Raw genomic sequence first — 22,413 nt, 5'->3', positions numbered from 1 at the left:
TCTGTGTTTGCAATCCGTTCATTCGTATGGCGCCACCTTCAGCCATTATTCAGCGCATTTCAGCGCCTTCTATCCTCGCGGCGCTCTCTGACAAGGGTCATGGATTCTGAAGCACAATCGTTTGACCAGAACAGGAAACTTAAGCTCAAGCTGCCGGACACACCCACCAGCTCTCTCGAAGCACCAAGCATCAAGTGGCTGCTTGAGACATCCACGGATCCTGAAGTATTTCTCGCCGCTGCTAGCCTTGTTCGGTATGTCGACTGGCCTCTGGATCTTGACGTCTCGGTCACGCTGCGTCAGCTGTACGATGTTTACACAACCTGCTTAGACGTCCAGGAGCGAATCATACCCTCGTTGGAGGAGAAGGCATCTGCATGTACAATGGCTCTTTGTCACCTATACTGCAACCGTATTCTTCAGGGACATCCTCCTTATGGATTTATTGGTCAGGGAAGCACAGACTACTTCGTGTTTCGCCGGATGTTGGAGAGGGCAAAAGTCAAAGACAATGTGGTTATTGCGACAACCAAACTGTTTGTTGCGAAATATAAACCACCTTTTGTCTCATGGTCTTCACCGAAGTTTGGGGCCTGTCCCGACCCTGTCCTCGAGTGGCTGTCTCACGCTCTTCCTTTCCACTTTGTCACAGGGCGAGTAGATGAAGACGTAGAGAAACTTGCCATCACAGTGATATCAAAACTCCTATCCTCTCCTTCCTCTCCATCGCCTCAAATCATAGCTAACTGCACTCTTCTTGCTTGCGTCATGGTCGGGATTCAGTTTGACAAGAAAGACATCGTTCGGGTTGATAAAAGGTGCTATTGACTCATTTGATCTTTCTTCTATGCTTAACGAAGAGATCGTGTAGTTCTGCTCTGCATCAACTTGCTGAGTCTATTTGGGCGCAGTTCCGGAAAGCATTCTGGGCATTAGATGGAAGTGATCTCGACAGTGACAGCACAGGTTGCCGCCGAGCATGGGACCTCACCGACGTCATCTGTCGCATGCTTCAGCTCGGTCTACCTGATCCACCTCCATCGCAGGAGATGTGGAACCTGGGCGTGTGTAGGAAGATTTATTCACGGGCGAGGTCATCGGAAAGGCATCAATCAGCAGCGCTACGAAAAGTTCAGCGCTTCAGGTTCGCCGTCGTTACCGATGAATCGCGATGGGATCCTGCCTGGTTGTGGCAGCATCAAATATCGTGGAAAAGCAATTCCCACTCGCCGAAAGACTTCGACTGGCTAGTGGACTACCTCGGCGATATTTGTTCCAACGACCATGAGACAGCAGGTGACATCCTTGTACTACTGAGTAGTATGAGAGTAAACTGCAGCCCCGCTAAACAACATCAATACATCGAGAAGCTCATCGCCTGCATGGGTAGCAGCATGCCCCCCCGTTTACGCCATGCTGCACTTCGTGCTGCTCACAGTTCCCGAGAAGTCTTAGCCTTCATCAATGTCGTTGATGATGCGGACATGGTTTTGACCAAGTTCTCCCCTGCCATCCTTACCGCAGTCTGTCCGCAACCAGGTGCAACATCCACCGATGGCGGTCCTGATTGCTTCTTCCATCCTGACCGCGATTTGTACTATCTCGAATTGATCTTTGCCCTAGCGAAGAATTCCTACTGGCGCCCCCATTTGCATTGCCAAATAGATCGGGCCATTAGGATGATCGCAGTATGCTGCGAATCACCCGAGCCGCATGCCTTTTACCTCGCTGGTATCTTCCTCCGAATGACACTTGAACAGGTGTCCGCCACATCACTCAGTTCCATCACAGACCAGCAGTGGTGGAACATGATGAAAAAGGCGTGGTGGTCTGCTTTTCTCATAATGAACAACGCACGCTGTATCGAATTCCTTCCCGTTCTTGTAGAAGGAACGAAGAAGTACATGTGTATCGCTTCAAAATATGATCTCGAGCAGCTCATCAGACGGATGGATCGTCTTATCGTGGGGGTGGAAATGCGAGTCCTACCAGAGCAAGTAAGGGGGTCGACGTTGCTGTGAAGGAGTTGAGAGGTATAGCTAACGACATGCTTGCGAAGTTCAGTTCATAGTTATTGGGCAGGAGACTTGTTATTACGTGATTATTAATATAAATGCTTGTGTGTCAACGAACAGGAGGAAGGGATGGTGGGCACTACAAGCGAGAAAGCTTGAAAATGGAGATGAGAAACTTCCACACTTCAATAAATTCGACCTGACGGACGATCGTCTGGCATATGACACAAAAGCTCACGACACGAGCATACATTTGATTATCGCCAAGGGTTCCAGGTACTGACTAGATACTCACCGGCAAACTTGTGCGTGACCATCCGAACCATCCGTATATTGGACTTTCTCGACCAGAAAGATTCAGTAGGTGTGATCCCAATCCTAATGACGCTGATGAGCCATTCCATTATCGAGCCACTCCGAGCACTGTCGTTCTCGCTGGTTGTAGAACTGTGTTTGTGCAACTTGAAGAAGTTATCGAATAGTGGTGTTCTCGTCAGCGCTGTAGACGGATGTACAGTCACTTCCCACTCACTCATACGGCTGCCTTTGCACTGGATGACGTCCAATGGGCTCCTAGATGTCAACGAGGCGAAGATTTGTACAATACTTATTCATACCGTTCTTTAAAGTGGGCTCAGGAAGCTATATCACTAGACGAGCAGTTGCCTTCGCGAGTGACAGTGTTTTCAATGTTCATGGGTGGTACGCTGCTCGATGCAAGACGGACACCACGAATGGAGTCTCTCATATGCATCGACCGCCATGAGATCCACAGTTGTCGAAGCGTTTTTTGACATGATGAGCTTGTGTTTGATCGAATTTTTGTGGCTCTCGCGTTTTCGTCGTTTATAGCCAGCCGAGACTAGCTCAAGAAAATAAGTCACATACCTTTCGATAGATCTCTAGTTGAGGAGATTGGCCATGTCTTAGTGATTGGCAAAGCACAAATGGCGCAGAGCAACCCTCGGCAACGAGGGGGCCGCGTTTTTTTAGGCCGTTGACTAGGATCTGCCATCCAAGTGAAGTAACAAACGTTTCATGCACGTTGAAGAGGTAAGATCGTGCATTCAGTATTTTACAGCTAACAATCTGTTATAGAGGAGAAATCAGTGGGGGAGGGCAGCATGCAAATGTAATCTTGCCTCCACTCAAAAGTTCAGACCTTGGTGGGCTGTGTCTGGGGCTGCTGTAGTTTGGTTTGCATTACATTAATCAGGTAGCTCATATTCTCCTGCTTCTTCTGTATCGTTTCTTGTAGCGTATCGAGATTTGTGCGAATATATTCCACTTTTGTTTCATAATATTTTGTGGCTTGGGCCCGAGACTATATGGTCGACTAATCAGCAGCGGACTGTAAGATAAGACTTTGCACATGCCTTCTTCACGTAATACCCTGTACCGACGTCGACAATCACATTCTCCGCGTCACTCAGGTGACCAGGAACATACAGGGAGTTGGTTAAAGGAACGAGGATGGTCGTTCCTGCGCGGATAGAGTCAAGTAAGAGCCTGAAGACGAAAATGCCGAAGTACCTTTGTTTTGAGGTTTGACTTCTCCGACATTCTCAATGCATGACTTAAACTTCGCTTGTGCCTGCTTCAGCTGAGCGAATGAATTTGTGAGGTGGTTCAACTCCTACAACGCAATCAGAGATGCAGGAGATCAACGATATCAATAGATACCTCTTCTAGCTGACGGCGCACATCAGATAACTGTTGCAGGTCGAGATCAGCAACATTGATTTGTTGAGGCTGCGATGAAGTGGTTGAAGCCATCGCGGATTGAACGTGACAGGAGTGTGACCGATGGTCCCTTCAGCCCGTGACATCAATATTGTGTGAGACTTTAAACAGTTGCCGCCTGCAGCAGCCTGTGCATGCGGCTGCAACCATGTCCATCGATGCCGTCGACTCGAGAGGAAGAGCACCTCAGGATATAGGTCTGTTATTAAGTCTGAAGCTGCAGGAACTCAACTGATATTTGGCTGTCCAGTTGCTATTTTCCACGCTTCGTTTCACCCAACGAAGGGTAATCTGGTGGACTGGTGTTTGAAGGCCAGCGATGGTCTGTTTGCAATTTTCATATCGGTTAGCGACTTAAACGTGCTTCAGACCTTGAGCTCGATGGTGTCGAATTCAGTACCCTCCCCAGTGGTCTTCACCTTGTAGACCGGGATGTGGTGTATGTGCCCTGCGCCCATATCACAGCTTTACTTATCAGAGTTCAATAGATACTTCACGAAGGATACCCATTCCGGCGTATGTGTTTTCCGTCGACGGAAGACCGCTGAACAAGGCCACCGCGGATTTCGGCTGACGTCTCTTGGAGTCTTACTGGCCAAATCTACCCGGTCTCGTCCGTGGCGGCATGCCGCTGCCCTTCGGGCTTTAGCCGACTCTATCTATCTCTCGCTAGAAACCAGAGGTGTTTTAGAACCATCCGAAAGTGATTGGGAACCTGCTCGTGTTTTCTTCGAGGAACGCAAGGTTCGACGAGTAGATCTCAGTGGTGCTGGCGAATGGTATGGTTGGAGCCATGAACTTGATAATGTGCGATGCAGCATGAGTCTTTCCTTGTGTTTGGCTGACACCAATACACAGCCGGATTCAGAATTGTCTCGATTTAATCCCACCATGCACCTCTCACATCTGTTGCGCATCCTAGGACCTTCGGCATTGACATTGTACAAGCATGTCCTAGGGCGTCGGAGGATACTTATATATACGCTCCCGCCGGTTGAAGCCGCATGCATACTGTGCCAAGTGGCTGCGGATATCTGCTATGCAGCCCAACGTGACCCATTAACTAATGATATCAATGAAGATGACCCGGTGACGCAGAATTATACGAGACTTAAAGGAAAAACACAAGAGGGCATTCATGTGCTTGGCATGGTTACTCTCAACGACCTTGACAAGATGGATCGCGAGGGCAAAACTGGTCGAGGTTGGGTTGCTTGTAAGTGATGACAATATAGTTCCCGGCGTGCACCTTATTCTGGTTTGAAAGGCACGACTGATGCCATTTTCATGGACAAACCATCTTACTACGACCTTCTAATTGATCTAACGACATCTACGCCCTCCAAAACTTCACGACCAACCTTGTACCTCTCAAAGCCGCAGCCGCAGTCACCTGGTTTCAAAGGGCCCACGCATCGTTTAACAATCTTTCGCTTCACGTGGAGTGATATAAGGCTGGTACATATAGTTTGCAATCATGTCTCTGTATACGTGCTGAACACACCTGATAGTGGAATGAGCTTGAACGCATTTTGCAGCTGGACGGCGATCAATGTGCACAGCCATGCTGCCGCCCCTCATCTGAAACCGATGCAAGAAATAAACCCTCATCTTCGTGGACAGATCCTTGGAGAATATATGAAGACGTGTGTATTGTATGTGCTGGGCTCTGGATGGGGTCCTGGCGCGGCAACTCAGTCGCGTCCTATTCCACCGGCAACGGATCCCTCGCTAACTGGGGCAGCATCAGATTAGAAGGCGACGATGACCTTACCGTCGACGGTACATTTGTGCGTAACCTGGGTATGGGGATTGAAGGGTGTCCTAGTGGAAGCCCAAACTCAAAGGGAATGAGAAGGTCCAGCGGCATGACTTTGCCAGCTGGGAATACTGGTGCTGACCGTCGCCAGCCCTCGTCATCTTCCGCTGCTACGCGATCTATGCCACAGTTATGCAGCAATGGTGATGACACAGATCCAGAAACGAACGAACGACGCGATCGTCAGATTCTAACAACACTCGCGTTACTTCAAACATTCCACGCCAACACCAGCTTCCAACTTTCTCGCCTAGTTGATCTACTTCCTTCTGTCGCCTCCGGTACACCAGAGACTTCGATGATCTACATTACTCCAAAAGACATGTTATCGTTCGAGCTTGGCCCTCTAAGCTCTCTTGATGCCCGTTATCTAGAGTGGTTAGCTGACGAGTATGGCGCGGGGACGCAGATCGTAGTGAAGAGGGGATGGAAGGATTTATTTGGAATGATATTTGGCTTTGGTTGACTAACGTCGACTCTCGCTGAGAAGACGCGGTGTTTTATATTTATCGATTTACCTGTTGGCGCCTTGATACCCGACAGAATTGTAGTGTTAGACCTTATTAGACCAGTCCCCCGCCTTGAGGCTTTGATCATTAATTATGCAGGTCTCAGAATTAGACCTGACCCCACAGCTTGCTGACTAAGTATAAGTTCACTAACGCGGTGTGGGCCGCACAAAACTCAGAGCCGTATCTGTCCCACGGCCAACAGCCTACATCGAAAGCTATCCTCTTCTTCCTTGTAATAATCTTCTAGTTGCATAGTAAATGGCGGAGAGCAAGGTAAGCTCAACGGGATCGCTGAGCATCTTCTCACTGACCATCAACTTTTGTCACTGTGGCATACTGCAGGGTCCCACAACTACCGGTTCAGTGAACAAGCTTGCCATGTCTCGAGCGCTCGGGGCTGCATTTCTAAGCCACCAAGTGGAACAGCTGGAGAAATCAGTTACACGTGGGCCAGCATCTGGAAACTGGAGAGACCGTCGTCATCCGCAAGCCGACTTGGGTAATACCAACCGTCGCGGTGTTATCAACCATCCACCCAAGCAGCGCCCATCTTCAGGCAACAGGTCCGCGAAGAAGTCTGGCGCTGAAGCTGTACCTGAAAGAGAGTATAGTGAGGTCAAGGTGCAAAAGCCCAGGAAATCAAGCGAGGAGGCGAGGGGTGACAAGGACGCCGATGTGGTAGTGGTTGATGCGAGCGTATTGGTACATGCCCTCCACCAGGTGAAGAAATGGTGCAGAGATGGACGTGATGAAATTGTTATTGTGCCCCTTGAAGGTCAGTTGGTATGTTACAAGCATTTTGTCAACTGACGTGAGGTGGTTTAGCCTTGAATACTCTTGATTTACTCAAGAAGGGAACAAGTCCTCTCGCCCAGCGCGCGCGGTCAGCTTCACGAATTTTAGAGGCTCAAGTTGGCACAAATCCTCGTATCCGTGTCCAGCGGGATGATGCCTTCGTTCCGTGGGACCGCATCGAGTTCAAGGACTTGTCACTCGATGATGATAAGGACAAGGCTACGTCACAGCCACTCCACCTCTCTGGCTCTCCAGAGTGGGTTCGGCGCATGATCTGCTGCGCACGTTGGGAAGTTGACCACGTCGCTGAAACTCGTGCTTCAACGAGCGACAAACTGAAAGTCGTTCTTGCTATCCTTTCCCCTTCTGCTACTCCAGCTCAGGTTGGTCGAACTGAGGCAATGCCCGAAGTCTCCTCTCCGGTACCCCTTCCAGCTCCGAGCCCACACACTCACAAATATGAGCCTCGTTCAGCTGGCCTACTGATCGGACACTGGGCTACTCGGGCCGGTATCACTCTCTTAGAAGTAGAACCTTCCGCAGCGCCACTTGTTCCGCCTTCATCGAACCACCCTCGTAATCTTGAAGATGACGATAGAGGAAAACGACAGGCTGGTCGAGGTAGAGGTAATTCCCATACTGCTCCGGGGGGTCTTCCTATCGCTCGAGGCACCGGCCTAGTGGAGCGTCCTGCTGCCGTTATGCAAATGATGGAAGTGGTCTCTCAGCCTAGCAAGGTCGTCCGCGTCCTTGCCAGAGGCGAGAAACTGGAACCAGACCCATAATCCTGATTATGCGACATCTTCGAGTACAAGGTGTGTTCACTTTAGCTTATGAAAATTGACTACTGACCGATACAGCCGAGATATGACCGTTCCTCGGTTCCAAGGCTGTTCCGACTCCGTCTCGATTAACGACGTCATGGAAAGTATTGGAAGCCTTACAGATCACCCATACTCGCTCTGCCTCTCATTCCTCAGAGCATGGATTCTGCTGGAAATATCTCCAGGCATCTTTGTGTGGTCTCTTTGCTTCGAGTGTGCAGTCCTTACGAGGGTCTAACCACGGCAGTTACAGAACTAGCGTTCATGATAACTTTTGACTGGTTCCTATCATCCTACAAACACTTTGCTTCACTGTCTGCGGACTGTCCAATGTACCTATGTGCCTCTACTGTGTATGTTCTATGTCCTCGTGGTCCCGTTTCTTGAAATAAATTAGATATTTGTGTTTCATGGCGGTTGTATTCGACTTCCATTCTTTCGGACTGGTTGCAAGGGGCGGAAGATGTTCCTGCCAACCCTGCACAGTGCATCTCACGGTTTACAGCGGTCCACCGGTTTGCAGTTGTTTATTTCTGAAGCCTTTGCCAAACATAGTCAAGCGTGAACATATTCGTGTGAACTACGATGCGAAAGTCGCACAGGCATCAAATGATTAGCGAACAAACATTATGATATAGTCGTTATACGTTTTTAACGTGCATTTGCTTATGACTGGAGTCGCCTCACGTCACGTTCAACCTCAGGGCGTTTGTTTACCTATATGTAAGTGGGACATCACTAGCACTAATGGGCTTGGTTCACATCTGCCAGTGCGTTCAACTCGAATTGTTCTCATACAGCGCCCATAATTCTTGCACTTATCAGAATTTTACTCATTGGAAACTATACTTACCAGCAGTACCGTGACAATTACGGCCCCCTCACACGTCCAGCAACCGGATCATCATTGTCCCTTTTAACGTTTGATGAACCCTTTGACATATATAATTAGCTGATAACCTCCCTTATTTAATTTCGCAGGTCTCTCATTTCTCCACTACCTCCCGCACAGTGCGCAAGGCCTTGTCGACTGGTGCAGCATTTCATGGCTGATTTGGCACTCACCTTCACCCCCACCGAGCTGCAAAACTTCAGGACGTCCCAATACGTCAGTGGTAGGCTTGCACGCTCACTTTCCCATTGTTTACCGACTGATTTGTGCTCGAAAAATTCTATAGCTGCAGGGCTTGTGGTACATATGATTTCTTGACGCTGCATGGCAAGCTAAACAACTCCACGGAACAGGTTTTGCTATGGGACCACTTCCTAACGTTTCATGACGAGGTTGAGTTGATCTGGCGTGCTCGATCAACTTTTCCCAAGCTGTTGTTCTTATTTAACCGATATGTTGTCCCGGCTTCCCTGATTATCCTCACGCACGGTGAGCTATTGAGCCTATTTTGGCAATCTTATCTGACGCGTGTCTCCTGAAGCGACCAGTGGGTTTTCAGAAGACATTCTTTCAGATTTGGTATGCATCATACCGTGAATAATTACTGATACCTCATTTAACACTAGAATTTCAGTTGTATGTGGCTAAGCAGACAAAACGTGGACTTCATACTGATTTTCTGCAAAGCTGCCAAACATGGTTTGGTGTCATCATAGTTGTCGGCATGGTATCGATCGCCACCAGTAACTGTGAGCTCCATGTCACTTTGAGTTATCCGTCTCCATCCTAATGGAAACAGTTCTCATCCTCCTTCGTCTATGGGTCCTCTGGGATCGCAAAACCCGCCTTGTGCTAGTTACTCTGCCTCTTTTTCTGGTAACGCAGATAACGGCAATCGTTTGTACGACCTACGTTGTATCGAGCATGATGCGTGAGTCGTCTTACGATTGGGTACAGGAACATTTACCTTTTGAGGTAGCTTTGGTGGTCTTTGAGCCGTACTTGCATTCCTGCATATTGACACAGAAGGTGAACTTTGTGATCCTGTGGACTCCTGGGGTAGTGTCCATTCAACTTTGTTTCTAGGTTTAGGCGCTGATGTTGCACAGATTGTGTTTGAAATTATGATATTTATTACGACCTGGTGGAATGCCCTGGACCAACCGCTCCCGCAGCATGCAAAAATGGCGAAGGTCATGTATCGTGACGGAAGCATTTACTTCTTCGTGAGTGGTCATCATGAATGTGGTCGAAACTAGCTGACCTCCGTTAGGTTTTATTTGGTATATTTACAATCAAGAGGTTTTATACACCACACTCACACTCTATCAGGATTGCGTCTTTTAAATCTGATTGTGTCTATCGTTTCGCCTGTAAGTTTACTAGCTCCTTCACGTCAGTCCGCTTACATGTTTGATAACTGCACCAGCTGTCATTAATGTTCCTTGGAGTTTTGTCCGTACCGTCAGCCTCTTGCTCTCGCTGTCTGACCGTGTGCTTTAGTTTCATCTGGAGCGCCTGCAATGTGACGCTGACCCGACTTATCATAAACTTGCGGCGGGCCGGTGCCGAGGCTGAAGAAAGTCTCTTCGCGGATGCTCACACTTATGCTCCACGCAGCTGGCCTCTCTTACCTAGACAGGGGAGTTGTGTGTCGGAAAACTACGAGCTTCAAGGCAAGAGTCCTGATATTGAGATTTGTACCCGCCTTTCCTCTGTTACGTCGATCACAACGTGAGAGACTAGGCAGTTAGGTCTCCTTAAACCAGCGGTGTAGGTTTGTAGCATACAACTTCGCTATATAATCTTTGCTTATTACTGTGTCACTTTGTACATTGTCCGCTCGTTCGTTACACTTATAAACTTAAACATAGCCACCCCACCATGGAACTTTATGGAATCACTTAGTCACTAGTACTGGCGATGCACGCACTGTAATTCCCAACTCCGAGAAATTGGGTTTCATGAGCGGGAGTAACGTCACCGCCCAAACTTTCTTCAGCAAATGAGTCGGACAAGTTCCGTGTCCGCATCACGATATATTACGGATAAAAATTTCACGTCTAACAAAAGCAGGCCCAATATATTACAGCTGTAATTAGACTAGTGACCAGCCTGGGTTTGGTCATTGGTGCACGAGAACCCTGCGATTGCCGTTAGTTTTGCACACAACTGTAACTTTTTACTCAGGCTGATCACCACTTTGAAGTTCGTTTATCTGGGACTAGGCCTCGAGGGAAGCCGAAAGTCGATTCCCAATTTCCCATGTTGATACCCAAGGCTTCTGAGGGGGTTCCCTCCCCGCACTGCTTGTCTGTGGAGACTACCATCAACATCTATCCGCCAGCAAGTGATACCATAAGACTAAGTCCCGAGATCCTCAGTTTTCTGAAGCAGAACGGTTTGGTGAGTACTTCAAATCATTCTGCCTTGGTGCCCCGAAAAATATTCCTGATGATTTCTGAACGACCCTCGGTCAAATACTAGGACACCCATGAACTCCTGAAACTTCCTGCTGTTCGTCCGCGGATTGTCGACGATACTCGACCTTTGAGGGATTACTTCGTTTCGTATGTCAAGATCAATTCAGCGATGCACACATACAACGTTACATGTTTACCAGCTCTTCGCATAACACGTATCTACTCGCATGGCAAGTCCTCGGTCGTGCATCTTCCGAGTGCTACACACATGTTCTCTCCAAGAACGCACGCTGCGTCGAGATCGATGTTTGGTGGTCTTCCAAGGGTCCGATCGTCACGCATGGATATACGCTCAGTCGAAGTGTCACGTTCAAGGCGGTCTGCGAGGCTATTGGCGAAGCAATCTTTGATGAAGACTGGCCTGTCATTATCAGTCTAGAGTGCCACGTGCCGGTCGCCCACCAAGGCGAACTGGTGGATATCATGAAAGGCGCATGGGGCAATAAGTTGGTGCAGGAGCCATTGGACGGAGTGGGCGGTGATACCATATCTCCAAGGGATCTAAAAGGAAAGATCTTACTTATGGTATGCGGACGGTGTTGGTTTAGATTGTTTCTAACTGTGACTTTCAGGTGGAGTATTATCCGGACGCGTATTGCCAGGAGATCACTGCAGATTCTGAGGCATTTGATCACGACTCGTGTGCTGGCACCGAGTGGGATGAAGTTTCCGAACTTCATCATGAGATCGATCCTGTCCTTCAGGCGGCCAATTATTCCCAGGCAAAGATTGCAGATTCGCTGGCCGACCTAGGTTTTTACACAAGAAGTATGAAACCGATCAAACACTGGCTTACTGAAGGCAAGTGTTCACCAGCTGCTTCACTCGGCGTTTTTATAGATCTTCCTGTAGAGTTACCAAGTCCCCCACATCCCCCCAATATCCTGATGAACATCAGCGAATCTTCCATACTAGCCATGCTCCCGCATTCGCTGTCAGAGTTGATCGAAGATTCTTGGCGTCGAATTCGACGCATCTACCCCCGCGGTGTACGTTTAAGCTCAAGTAATCTTGACCCGTTGGAGCAATGGCGCAGCGGCTCCCAGATTGTGTGTCTCAATTGGCAGAACTTCGACCTTGGTATGCAGCTTAATGAAGCCATGTTTGCTGGGACTGCTGGCTGGGTTGAGAGGCCAAGCCGGTTGATAGGAGTTTCTAAGCGCAATGTGAAGTTGACATGCAACGTTATCGGAATCAGTTCCCGTAAGTCATTTCGGTAGACTTTAACTTTTTGACAACTGTTCCCCTGTAGTGCCTCGCCCGAAAGAACACACGGAATTCTCGCCGTATGTTCACGCGGAGCTTTTTAGTCCTTCGAAGAATCTAGATTGGCGGTCCGAACATTTTAAGTGTAAACATGTACCAGAGGATGGCGCAGACGTCATGTGGAATGGCCGTTTTGAATGGGAATTTGAGGAGGATGACTTGACATTTTTCCGGTGAGCGAACGATAATAATAAGGTATAGTTGACCGACAAGCTGATGTTGTGCAGCCTACGTATCCTTCGCCATGAAGTACTCTCAAAGGATGAACAAATGTTGGTTTTCTGTGCTCGTCTTTGCGATCTTGAGCAGGGCTGGAGGTTCATGCACCTACTATCGATGGATGGGAGATGCACTGGGACAACGCTGCTAGTTCGATTTATGATCAGTGGACTATAGTGGACAATTAGTAGTAAGCATAGTAAGGCATAGAGTAGAATATTTAGTAGGGCGGGGGCAGCATCAAAAAACAGAATGAATATATCGAGAATGTCTCATTTAACATCTGACAGGTTACCCCCGGCTGCCCTTTCGATTGCTCCGTACACGTTCTTCACTTTCTTGTCTCCGCCGCCATCCCCAGCCCTGGCTCTTCCCTTTCCCCTGTCTCGCGCAGCTTTGCCATCTTCATCATCGTCCTCCCCATCGTTATCACGGTTGCGTTCCACCATGAATTCAGCGACGAATGTAGCAATAGCCTGTTCTCCAATTTCGCTGTATGAACGATGGCCCCAATGCCATTCAAATGCTTGGTTTTCATCTTGATTCGCTTGAGTCGCTGCAGGAGCGCGACCCCGTTTTCCGCCAGCCGCCTTCGTGTCGCCCAGCTTGATACGGTCTATGTATCCTTGCTTCATCAGCTGGCCAAGATATGTGTCTATAGGAAGGGACTTGTGCGTGGACTGGGTGTTCATGGATATGGACTCATTCGATGAGAGGCCGAGGCGTTTCAAGTGGGCACGTAATTCCACTAAGTGCATATTGCGTGATTTAGTTAGATGGATTACAGGATGAGCTATGGCACGCACAGTCGGTCATGGATCGTCCGCTGGCGAGAATGATTGCTAGAATGACATGCAAGACACCCAAAGCTCCGACCTGATCTGCGGTGCTCCAAGATATGATGCATCCGTAGCTTCTCGGCATGTCGTCGTCGTCATCGCCGTCTTCTTGGCAGTCAGCAATCTGTTCTTCATACAGCCGTTCGTCCGTTCGTGCTGCCTCTTCAATAATGATGGGATCAAGAACAGAACGAAGAATATATGTCTTTGATCCTGCTGCCGCAGCTATGGAGAGAGAAATTGTCATGACCATCAGGAGATAAAGCTGCAACTTACTTTTCTTCTTTACTCCGGTAGCGTTTCGTGCCTCTTGAAGGTCGTCACCAGCTACGACATTATCTTGCTCGCGATAGTTTCGCGACTGAAGTTCTACAAGTTCCATCGCAAACGTTTTCCTTAGGAGCTTTTGCGCTCTTTCAAGCACAGAATTGAACAAGCGCGAGTTAGAGCCCAGGACTTGTATCTCTTTCAGCATTCAAGTAGATGAGATCTGCAAGCTCAACGTACCCTTCTTGTTGATATCCTCTCGGCGTATAAGAGTCCGCCTCTGCTCCATAAAAAGAGCAAATCTTACGAGATCACTCGCTTTCCTGTCAAGTTCCTGGGGAGCGAATCAACGAGCGCTCTCCGACATCAGGAAATTACCACCGAGATGCGAGCTACTTACTACGTCTGCATCAGATTCAGCGAGCCTTGCTTGACTTCCGTTGATGTCCATGCCTTGGTCATCATCGTCTCCTGAATTTTCTTCTTCCTCCTCCTCTTCAACGGGTGCTCTTCTGCTACCTCGAACAGGTCTTTGCGACTGGGACTGTGAGGGCTGTGGGGCCTTTTGTGACCTCTGTGTTCTGCTTGGTCCTGCGCGCGCCATGTTGGTTGTGGTTATGAGTATGATGCATAACCGGAAACGCGCTGTGTGACAAGATGGAAGCGTGACTGTGACCGAGCGCGTTCATGTCTGGAGTGCTTCTGGTGCTTAGAACCTCCAGCTTGTATTATTAATAACCTTAGCTCAACAAGAACTCTTCGACGAGCTATTACGGTTCCGACGCTTCTGCTGCATGTGTACCATCTTCCTTGAATGGTACTCCGAGTCCGCCGAGTCGTCGGAGGGGCCGTAGATATCATGACCCCATCAATGCTTTAGCCCCGGCCGGCCGCTATCACATAGCTTTCAGCTATTGCAGATAACCATCCGATGCATCAGACCTGTCTGTTGCACTTCCTAAATCCTCTTTTTCTACCACCAACTGTGGCCAATCGTGCTGCCATCAACTTGTCAAATTCGGATTGCCAAGCTGACGGCGGCTCGTACGTCTCGAGGAACTGCTGAGATAACTAAGGAATGATAACATCTACAGGGTATACGTTGTCATCAACGATCGAGCCTCAGAGGGCATCTTCTGAATCGATCATTTTTTATTTGGCGTCTTTCCCTGCTACTCATGATCGATCTGATCAATCAACAGCAAGCAAGTTGATTCTTCCCAACACATTTTATAATCGCAAGCCAAACAGACCGCCCTAATTTACATGAAGTATGTTCTTACATGGACTACCCCGATCCACAATCCTCATTTCCCTGCACTCTAACAGTTCTCAGTCACCTCTCCGTGTGTCTCCCCACCATTTCTGGCACTCTCGTCATCGAAGGCATCCTTTTCTTACCAGCGTTGGAACCTTTGGGCTTGTCCATGACCTTGCGCTTCCCTTTCGCGTCGCTCCTAGTTCGCTAAAGTTTCCGCTGTGATGAGTGCACGCGGATGGTGCGAGGGGCACAGGCTGCGAAAAACGCGCGAAGAAGGGGCGTTTGACGTGGCGGGCACTAAACTCAACACGACGACGAGAAAAGCGCATGTGCTGGTGCTGAGGTAGTGGGAACGGAGCTAGGAGTAGGGTATAGGCAAGAAGATGCAAATGTAGTGCGAAAATGCCACGAGTCGTTGGCGCATGATCATGATCCAGTGCGAGGAAAAGGACGCGAGTGAGAAAAGTGGATCTCTGGAATCAACAAAAAAAAAGAGCCTAACAGGAGGCGGTCATCAGAGCTCCCCAGCGGCAAGCAAGCAGCCCTAAAAAAAAGGTGGGACCGGGTCAAGACGAGCGTGGGAGCCGAAGGAGACGAACAAAAAGTGCGACGACCATGGTGATGAGCGAAGAATCTCACCTGAAGCCGACAGGCGAACAGTGGTGAAGCGTAAAGACATACTCTATCTATGGACTATGGAAGGACCTCTGACACTCCTCAAACGCCTCAGTATTATTATAATTAGACAAGCATATATATATACAGAAAATATTATTGTACGAGTATCGAAAATAAATCAAGGTCCCCCAAAGGAGCGCGAGACGCTCCGTTCGTTTCCCGTGCCGGTTGGAGACTCTGACTAAGGCGAAGGTCACGGGCTTCTATTTTATTGACTGACCGGTGACGCCCACATCGTGATACAACTACGTCATCCCGAACTAGAAAATTGGTGACTACCAGCTTGACCTCGTGTTCAATCGACAGTCACCTGGTAACTCGCACATACTCAGGCTGCCAGTGACATTTTGGAAATCTGTTTGAGATATAATAGCAGTACGTGCAGTCCGGCATCAGACATCGCACAACCGTTAATCCATTCATGCGGCTTTCAAAGCAGTGGCGCATGGAGGCAAAACTTGGAGCCGTGCGGTCTGTAAGGACTCCATGGGTCAAATAAGCGGACTCAGTCGGGGACTGAGATAGAGAGCCGTTCTATTTCGGAACCGCCGAGATATGCGCGAAGTGCGAGCCTAGCTAGCGGGAGTTCTCACACCGTTATCCCTTACTTTATAGATTGAACTGAAATATTTCGCGCAAGCGTCTCTTCTTCGTCTCCTCACAATCACGCACACTTGCCCAGTGGGCTAACCTGACTTCATGGCGTTCTATTTGTGAGCTTTCATTGTACTAGTTACAAACAACTACAATCATGCTCATGTTAATTACCCCCTGTTTTACAGTCAAGGAGTGCCCATAGGATGGGTAGCAATCATGCTGGCCCTCGTGGCGTCAATGGGTGGTTTCATCTTTGGCGTAGGTTACAATATTATCCTAATCATCCCCGCTAACCTACGGATATTAGTATGACACTGGTCAGATATCAGATATCATGTTGATGGATGATTTTCTTCTTCGCTTTGCCACCTGCTCCACACCTGGAGATGCAACGACTTGTTCATTTTCCACCGTACGGGAAGGTCTCATCGTTTCTCTTCTCTCCATCGGAACCCTTGTCGGCTCGCTCCTGGGTGCACCGTAAGCAGCCCGCGATATCTGTCTCCACATTTCACCAAAGTCTCTTTGAGCACCGCTGACTTTTTGGGACGTCGTTATGCCATGACCGTGGAGTGTGTCATATTCACAATTGGAGTTATTATTCAGATAGCTTCGGAACAAGTCTGGCAGCAATTTGCTTTCGGTCGGTTTGTTGGTGGCTTGGGTGTTGGGGCACTTAGTGCTGCCGTCCCGATGGTAATTGTTCTGCAACCATTCTTTTTATTCGTATTCTGATTTCCTCAGTATCAAGCCGAGACAGCTCCATCTCAGATCCGTGGTACCTTGACGTATGATATCCACACATCATTTCAGTGGCATACACGGCGCTGACGTTTCTTCAGCGCAACTTACCAACTGTTCATTACGTTCGGTATCTTGGTTGCTTGTAAGATCACCATATCAAGTTCCTTGTCAGCTGTTGATTTTTTGCACAGACTGTATCTCAATTGGAACCCGGGACAACTCTAACTCCGGTTCATGGCGCATCGTTGTTGGTATTGGCATCCTGTGGGCACTGATTCTCGGTATCGGTATCCTCTTCATGCCAGAGAGCCCTAGGTCAGTATTAACAATCGACTCTGATTTCCTTCGTTTGTCTAATCATGCCTTTAGATGGCTTGCCGCGCATGGCAGAGTGGAGGAGGCTCGGTTATCTCTCGCGCGTGTTCGTGGTGTTCCCGAGGAAGAGGTGAAGAACCACTATATCATCACTCGCGAGGTCGAGGAAATCAAGTCTTCTATCGAATTCGAAAGACAGGTTCGTGCCGGGTGGATTGACTGTTTTAAGCCACAAAACAAGACTCTCTACCGCACCCTTCTTGGAATGAGTCTACAGAGCCTTCAACAGCTCACTGGCGCCAATTACTTCTTTTACTACGGCGCCACTGTGTTCGAGTCAGTGGGTCTCAGTGACTCGTTTGTGACTCAAATCATTCTTGGCGCTGTCAATTTTTTCTGTACGTTCGGCGGAATGTATGTCCTCGAAAGGGTAAGCGACCCGGTTCGTTTATGAGTGGGGAGACAAGTTTCTCATTGTGCGTCTAGTTTGGCCGTCGCAGACCTCTGATCGTTGGAGGGATCTGGCAATCAATATGGCTTTTCATCTTCGCCGCTGCTGGAACTGCTGTGGATCCTACGACTCATCCTGGCATGGGGAAATGTGGGGAATGTCATTCCATGCGCGTATCGTGTCGCTGACTTGGCATATTTAGTGATGATCGTGTCGGCCTGCATGTTTATCTGGGGTTATGCGATGACCTGGGCTCCGTAAGAACCTGCACACTGGGATTTTGTGACAGACTGACGTTTATACAGTGGTATCTGGATTCTTATTGGAGAAACGTTCCCTACACGGACCCGTGCCAAGCAAGGCAGTCTGTCGACCGCCGCAAACTGGATTTGGAATTTCCTATTGGCGTTCTTCACGCCCTTCATCAGTAGTGCCATAGGCTACCGCTACGGCTTCGTCTTTGCGGGTATGACGTTTTCCATTAATAGCGCAACACGCCACTGAATATTTTGATTGTCCAGCATGCAACTTGACGGGAGCTGTTGTCGTCTATTTCTTCCTTTACGAATCATCTGATCTTTCACTAGAAAATGTCAACATGGTAGGTGTCCTTTCTTTACTGGTCTATCAATCTAAACTTTGATATCAGATGTATACCGATCCTAATTGCAAACCTTGGACTTCCAGGGAATGGGCTCCAGCCGGATATTCCTCGCGTCAGGATCTTATTGATCAAACTAGAGCCGCGGAGGCGCATAAACCCCATACACTCGAGGAAGGCAGGATGGAGAAACTTTCTGAGTCCTCTGCGGACGGATCATAATCGACTGCTGAATAACATTGAGCAGACACTGCATTTATATATGCCAACCTACCTGTCTTTGTCGATGATATACTTAGTCTTCGGCGAGGCTCCCTCGCAGTCTTTAATGTCATGTTACCTTTGATGCATATTTCAGGATCTTGATACCAGCATGCGTCCTTGACATTGCCATATGTCGCATACTTATTTTATTATGCGTGTGGGACAATGGCGACCTGATCTCCAATGGTATGAGTATCATGTGAAGCCTGGTCATACGCCCTCAGCTTCATGGCCTCCAGGCACATCATTCAGTCAGACTATAAAATCATGAGCACCGGTGCATTAATCAGGCACCTGTTGGAATTTGCAGTTCCTCAACAGTTGTCGTTCGAGAGAGTAAAGTCTCGATACCTTCCTTATTTGGAAGTACGTCTGTCAATTTCAAATTCATAAGTCTCTTTGTACCCGAAGGCCTGGCCCGGGCAAGGTCAGCGACATACCTGCCCGTTCACGAAGCGAACGAGCTCAGAGTTCTTTTGTACCCTTTAATATTGTACGTACTCGTACAAGTCTCTGCTTCACTAAATTCAAACTTCAAAGCGCTCCGAGTCAGGCTGGACCTCAGAACAAGAAGTTGCGTTGCTGAATGATATCATTTGACAGACTCGTCGAAACTTCACCTCCAACGTTGCATACGACGGTCGACTATGTAGTAAGCCGCTATTTTTTGATGGTGCGTGACTGAGATCATTAATAGACGTTCATGTGATGATGATGTTATGTGATAGGATATCGTGCACTTGCCAGTCGTTGTACCAACCGATGGGATGCCATTCATTGCATTCATCTTGCTTCCCTGACGAGAGCTAGCGACGCAGCTCTACAGCAGGGTACGAATTGCCTACCACATTGATTCATCGACAGGTCACCTTGGCAATATTGATTCTTCGCGAACTCCAAGACATGCACATAAGGCGCAGTTTTCAACCCACCTATTCTTTGTTCCCAATATTCTCCAGAAACCCTCACAGCGAGCGTGTTTGCCAAATTTTAAAATGCTTCAAAATCTCGTTCCCACCATTACAACTACCCTGCTGGTGTTGTAATCGACTTCGCAGCTGCAGGAAACACCACTTGTGCGGGGACACAATGGTACACAGATGCAGTAGGAGAGACAGCATGTGAGATTCATCCTTTTTTTACTATTTTGATTCCCGCCCTGAGTTGACTAGGTATGACGTACCAAAGACTCAGGCAAATCTGCAATCCCATCCATCTGTATGTCAAATATTGTTTGTCTTTCAAAACAAAATATGACATGACTTTTTTTTTTTTAATCCAATTATGTCCAGTTGGGGTATTGTACCCTATGTAGGACATTTCTATCTAGGAAAGGGGGACACCATGTCCCCCACCGTGTCTCCTACTCTGCAATGACATGACTTTAAGATCAAGTCCCGAACTTTCGACAAATACTCCGGGTGATCAATGTGACAATCAATTGCGTGCGTCTCAGTCAGGTCCCAAATGGCGGGTCTGCCTCAGGCATCGACCGCCGGTAACACTACAGTGGTATCCATAATATTACCTAGAACTAAATTTTATTCAGGCGTTGGTGCATATGGGACGTATCGTTTATCGTTTTGCATTCCAGGAACGAATCAATCGTAAGTATCATAGTGCTCAAGTCCCGCTTGCTTGTTGTTTACGTGGTTTCTTGTCCAGACATTCTAACATATTATATCACATGCTTTGTCTGAATCGCGTTTAATCTGTTCATGTGACGGAAGGGTCAGCTCGGCCAAATTATCAGTGTCGACTGAGATTTAAGAGTCAACTCTCATATTTGCACCCTATTCCGAACTGGAGGCAAGGACCCCCGTTTCCTTCTGACATTCATCAGACGGCGCACGATCTAAAGATCGAAACATCAAACAGCTCACAAAACAAAAGGCCGGACATACACACACATCACTGTATTATGACAAGACCACTGCTTTGATACATGATCCCTCCGTGTCCATCGCCTCGGATAGGTCATGTGGAGGGGTACGCAGCATTCAAGATCAATCCTCTCACGTATCTGCAGTGATTTGACGGGAATGCCATGCAAGGTAACCTGTCACAGCCTGTCCTACGCGGGACATGAGATGCATCGTTGTCTGGATCATGGTGTGGGCTGCAGTATAAAGGCGAGAGGAAAGTGTCATATTTCCACTCAACTCAACAGAAGATAAACCATCATCAAGCCTTAGCACTCTCCTCACTACAAACATGAAATTCATCTCACTCACTTCTATGATCGTGTCTGTTGCGGTAATGGCTGGCGTAGCCACCGCGTACAACCCTATCGGCCAGCCTTGCGACACCCCAGGTTAGTGCTCTTGCCGTGTTTCGGTATGTGTGGATATTTGACGTCGTACTTACGGTTACTTGCAGGTGGTTATGGGTGCTCACAGGACGCGAGTCTTAACGGCGGGAACGCGTTCATCTACGAATGTGCATCTACAGACGAGTTCGTATATGTTGCAGGCTGCGCTTGCCCCACTTGCTGCGAAGCGTTAGCCAGCGGTGCGTACTGCACGTAAAATAGTAAGAGGTGAGCGTGGCTTTCCTCGGTGCCTCTTGAATATGAGTGCTGAAGTTGCTTTCGCAACAGAGGTTGTGCTTGGAATAGACACGTGAGAGAGATGGTGAAGGAGTGCTATAGTCTGGTCAATAATCACATCGTGTCTGACACCAAGTGCTCTGATTTAAGGCGTGATTTCCAGTAGAATTGTTGCATCCCAATTCGTTATTCCTAAATGGGCGGTCAAGGACACTCACTGGGGTCATTAATGGCGTGTTCAGGCTCTAGTACGTGAATCGGACATTCATGTGAGGCGCATATAAACCCGTGCACTCGAGGAAGGCAGGGTCGAGAAACTCTCCGAATCCCCTGCGGATGGGTCCGAATGAATAACAGTGAGCACACAACAAATTTATTTATACATGTCGAGCTATCTGGCTTTGTCGATGCGTACTTAACTTATCATGCGTGTAGGACACCCCATTGGTACGAGTATCATATGGACTCAACTTCAAGTGAGCGTCTTTGCTGAGGAAAATGCCTTCAGGCACATCATTCGGTTAGACCAGCACTGTGTGCATTGACTCGGAGGCACTTGTCGGGAATTTGCAGTTCCCTGGCCGTTCTCGGCCCGAAGCGCAGTGAGGGCAAATAATATTGACTTTGGATTAGTGTACTAGGCAGACCACTTCCAGCACCCAGCGCTGCAGACCGCTGTCTCCTAAGATAAAGCGCTGGTAGGTACTAGGGCATCGAGAAGCTAGTAAAGCAGCAGGGCAGCAGTTTCGAGCCTGCGAAAGCTCTCGTCAGGGGGCTACCTCTGCCCCGACTGCTTGTACTTCTAGTTCTATGTAGGAAGCTCCCTTTTAAGCCTATCGAGTGGGAGTAAATGGTCCGTGCACGATATACCTTCCTAGCATGGTGTGTAGGCAAAGCAATCTGCCGTTCGAACCCCATATGACCCAAGGTCCAGCTGATGGGATATATTTATTCGCGGGCGCGAGATCTTGTGCCCAGAGCCGTTGGCCCCTATGAGCAAATAAGGAATACGGCAGGATTGTTCTTTCGAGACAATCTCGGACTTCTAGGTATCCTGTCGTTCGAGGGTAATTCCATATTTGGAAGTGCATCTGTCATTTCAAATTCATAAATATTAATATCTTCTGTGCGATAGGTCATACCCTCCAGGTCAGCGATCCAGCTGCAGGCCTGCATCCCAGTGAGTAGGCGTGCTGGTATTTGGAGCTGTGCTCACCAACAACCTGACATGTCCATGTTCCTGTAGTTTCGGTGATGCGTACCTGCCCGTTCACGAAGCG

General features: G+C 48.4%; 9 protein-coding genes across 9 annotated transcripts; 7 read left to right on the top strand and 2 right to left on the bottom strand.

Moving 5' to 3' along the window:
* Positions 1-137: 137 nt before the first annotated feature.
* DFJ58DRAFT_772162 (uncharacterized protein) lies at positions 138-2,125 on the top strand. The gene is made up of 3 exons (XM_041389203.1): positions 138-818; positions 872-1,982; positions 2,003-2,125. Exons 1-3 carry the CDS (start codon positions 385-387, stop codon positions 2,069-2,071), a joined length of 1,614 nt encoding a protein of 537 aa, XP_041247369.1. The 5' UTR covers positions 138-384; the 3' UTR covers positions 2,072-2,125.
* A 1,046-nt stretch (positions 2,126-3,171) lies between these two features.
* DFJ58DRAFT_655478 (Prefoldin) lies at positions 3,172-3,791 on the bottom strand (the record flags this gene model as incomplete). The annotated part of the gene is made up of 4 exons (XM_041381851.1): positions 3,172-3,339; positions 3,368-3,498; positions 3,549-3,651; positions 3,699-3,791. The coding sequence occupies 4 exons, from the start codon at positions 3,789-3,791 to the stop codon at positions 3,172-3,174; spliced, it is 495 nt and encodes a 164-aa protein (XP_041247368.1).
* A 50-nt stretch (positions 3,792-3,841) lies between these two features.
* Positions 3,842-6,197, top strand: DFJ58DRAFT_772154 (uncharacterized protein). The gene is made up of 7 exons (XM_041389202.1): positions 3,842-3,955; positions 4,009-4,080; positions 4,128-4,197; positions 4,247-4,565; positions 4,617-4,974; positions 5,026-5,216; positions 5,270-6,197. The coding sequence occupies exons 1-7, from the start codon at positions 3,907-3,909 to the stop codon at positions 6,041-6,043; spliced, it is 1,833 nt and encodes a 610-aa protein (XP_041247367.1). The 5' UTR covers positions 3,842-3,906; the 3' UTR covers positions 6,044-6,197.
* A 32-nt stretch (positions 6,198-6,229) lies between these two features.
* DFJ58DRAFT_772148 (uncharacterized protein) lies at positions 6,230-8,119 on the top strand. Its single transcript, XM_041389201.1, has 4 exons — positions 6,230-6,362; positions 6,432-6,864; positions 6,915-7,699; positions 7,745-8,119. The coding sequence occupies exons 1-3, from the start codon at positions 6,348-6,350 to the stop codon at positions 7,667-7,669; spliced, it is 1,203 nt and encodes a 400-aa protein (XP_041247366.1). The 5' UTR covers positions 6,230-6,347; the 3' UTR covers positions 7,670-7,699; positions 7,745-8,119.
* Positions 8,120-8,753: 634 nt separating this feature from the next.
* Positions 8,754-10,338, top strand: DFJ58DRAFT_724593 (uncharacterized protein; the record flags this gene model as incomplete). The annotated part of the gene is made up of 12 exons (XM_041385125.1): positions 8,754-8,823; positions 8,887-8,900; positions 8,954-9,089; positions 9,142-9,179; positions 9,235-9,349; positions 9,400-9,531; positions 9,580-9,659; positions 9,710-9,826; positions 9,874-9,883; positions 9,933-9,973; positions 10,030-10,055; positions 10,104-10,338. 12 exons carry the CDS (start codon positions 8,754-8,756, stop codon positions 10,336-10,338), a joined length of 1,014 nt encoding a protein of 337 aa, XP_041247365.1.
* A 689-nt stretch (positions 10,339-11,027) lies between these two features.
* On the top strand, positions 11,028-12,793 carry DFJ58DRAFT_187572 (PLC-like phosphodiesterase). The gene is made up of 5 exons (XM_041379114.1): positions 11,028-11,608; positions 11,656-11,884; positions 11,936-12,286; positions 12,336-12,522; positions 12,577-12,793. The coding sequence occupies exons 1-5, from the start codon at positions 11,213-11,215 to the stop codon at positions 12,743-12,745; spliced, it is 1,332 nt and encodes a 443-aa protein (XP_041247364.1). The 5' UTR covers positions 11,028-11,212; the 3' UTR covers positions 12,746-12,793.
* On the bottom strand, positions 12,757-14,309 carry DFJ58DRAFT_187564 (MAGE-domain-containing protein). Its single transcript, XM_041379113.1, has 5 exons — positions 14,075-14,309; positions 13,915-14,008; positions 13,684-13,863; positions 13,375-13,632; positions 12,757-13,316 (listed from the first exon to the last, which is right to left on the bottom strand). The coding sequence occupies exons 1-5, from the start codon at positions 14,276-14,278 to the stop codon at positions 12,841-12,843; spliced, it is 1,212 nt and encodes a 403-aa protein (XP_041247363.1). The 5' UTR covers positions 14,279-14,309; the 3' UTR covers positions 12,757-12,840.
* A 1,550-nt stretch (positions 14,310-15,859) lies between these two features.
* DFJ58DRAFT_772108 (general substrate transporter) lies at positions 15,860-18,688 on the top strand. The gene is made up of 14 exons (XM_041389200.1): positions 15,860-15,988; positions 16,050-16,326; positions 16,396-16,468; positions 16,518-16,690; positions 16,741-16,906; positions 16,955-16,998; positions 17,053-17,096; positions 17,146-17,269; positions 17,324-17,699; positions 17,756-17,870; positions 17,923-17,977; positions 18,026-18,186; positions 18,242-18,321; positions 18,370-18,688. The coding sequence occupies exons 2-14, from the start codon at positions 16,313-16,315 to the stop codon at positions 18,541-18,543; spliced, it is 1,599 nt and encodes a 532-aa protein (XP_041247362.1). The 5' UTR covers positions 15,860-15,988; positions 16,050-16,312; the 3' UTR covers positions 18,544-18,688.
* Positions 18,689-20,663: 1,975 nt separating this feature from the next.
* On the top strand, positions 20,664-21,211 carry DFJ58DRAFT_187469 (uncharacterized protein). Its single transcript, XM_041379112.1, has 3 exons — positions 20,664-20,899; positions 20,965-21,117; positions 21,187-21,211. Exons 1-2 carry the CDS (start codon positions 20,800-20,802, stop codon positions 21,111-21,113), a joined length of 249 nt encoding a protein of 82 aa, XP_041247361.1. The 5' UTR covers positions 20,664-20,799; the 3' UTR covers positions 21,114-21,117; positions 21,187-21,211.
* The last annotated feature ends 1,202 nt before the right edge of the window (positions 21,212-22,413 follow it).

The sequence above is a fragment of the Suillus subalutaceus genome (genome assembly GCF_016647625.1).
Source record: "Suillus subalutaceus strain FC151 chromosome Unknown DFJ58scaffold_20, whole genome shotgun sequence".
NCBI lineage: Eukaryota > Fungi > Basidiomycota > Agaricomycetes > Boletales > Suillaceae > Suillus > Suillus subalutaceus.
Note: the sequence above shows the minus strand (reverse complement) of the source record. Positions and strands in the feature narration are given on the sequence as shown.

Bases quoted from the DNA above. Each gene is read 5' to 3' on its own strand.
- DFJ58DRAFT_772162 (XM_041389203.1), top strand. From the start codon at position 385: ATGGCTCTTTGTCACCTATACTGCAACCGTATTCTTCAGGGACATCCT. The intron at 819-871 runs GTGCTATTGACT...GAGATCGTGTAG, and splicing joins ATCGTTCGGGTTGATAAAAG to TTCTGCTCTGCATCAACTTG.
- DFJ58DRAFT_772154 (XM_041389202.1), top strand. From the start codon at position 3,907: ATGTCCATCGATGCCGTCGACTCGAGAGGAAGAGCACCTCAGGATATA. The intron at 4,566-4,616 runs GTGCGATGCAGC...ACCAATACACAG, and splicing joins GGAGCCATGAACTTGATAAT to CCGGATTCAGAATTGTCTCG. The intron at 5,217-5,269 runs GTACATATAGTT...CACACCTGATAG, and splicing joins CGTGGAGTGATATAAGGCTG to TGGAATGAGCTTGAACGCAT.
- DFJ58DRAFT_772148 (XM_041389201.1), top strand. The intron at 6,865-6,914 runs GTCAGTTGGTAT...GAGGTGGTTTAG, and splicing joins TGTTATTGTGCCCCTTGAAG to CCTTGAATACTCTTGATTTA.
- DFJ58DRAFT_187572 (XM_041379114.1), top strand. From the start codon at position 11,213: ATGTTTACCAGCTCTTCGCATAACACGTATCTACTCGCATGGCAAGTC. The intron at 11,609-11,655 runs GTATGCGGACGG...TGTGACTTTCAG, and splicing joins AAGGAAAGATCTTACTTATG to GTGGAGTATTATCCGGACGC. The intron at 12,523-12,576 runs GTGAGCGAACGA...GATGTTGTGCAG, and splicing joins GATGACTTGACATTTTTCCG to CCTACGTATCCTTCGCCATG.
- DFJ58DRAFT_187564 (XM_041379113.1), bottom strand. From the start codon at position 14,278: ATGGCGCGCGCAGGACCAAGCAGAACACAGAGGTCACAAAAGGCCCCA. The intron at 13,633-13,683 runs GTAAGTTGCAGC...CTCTCTCCATAG, and splicing joins TACCGGAGTAAAGAAGAAAA to CTGCGGCAGCAGGATCAAAG. The intron at 13,317-13,374 runs GTGCGTGCCATA...ATATGCACTTAG, and splicing joins CGGACGATCCATGACCGACT to TGGAATTACGTGCCCACTTG.
- DFJ58DRAFT_772108 (XM_041389200.1), top strand. The intron at 16,691-16,740 runs GTAAGCAGCCCG...AGTCTCTTTGAG, and splicing joins GGCTCGCTCCTGGGTGCACC to CACCGCTGACTTTTTGGGAC. The intron at 17,097-17,145 runs GTAAGATCACCA...TTTTTTGCACAG, and splicing joins GTTCGGTATCTTGGTTGCTT to ACTGTATCTCAATTGGAACC.
- DFJ58DRAFT_187469 (XM_041379112.1), top strand. From the start codon at position 20,800: ATGAAATTCATCTCACTCACTTCTATGATCGTGTCTGTTGCGGTAATG. The intron at 20,900-20,964 runs GTTAGTGCTCTT...GGTTACTTGCAG, and splicing joins CCAGCCTTGCGACACCCCAG to GTGGTTATGGGTGCTCACAG.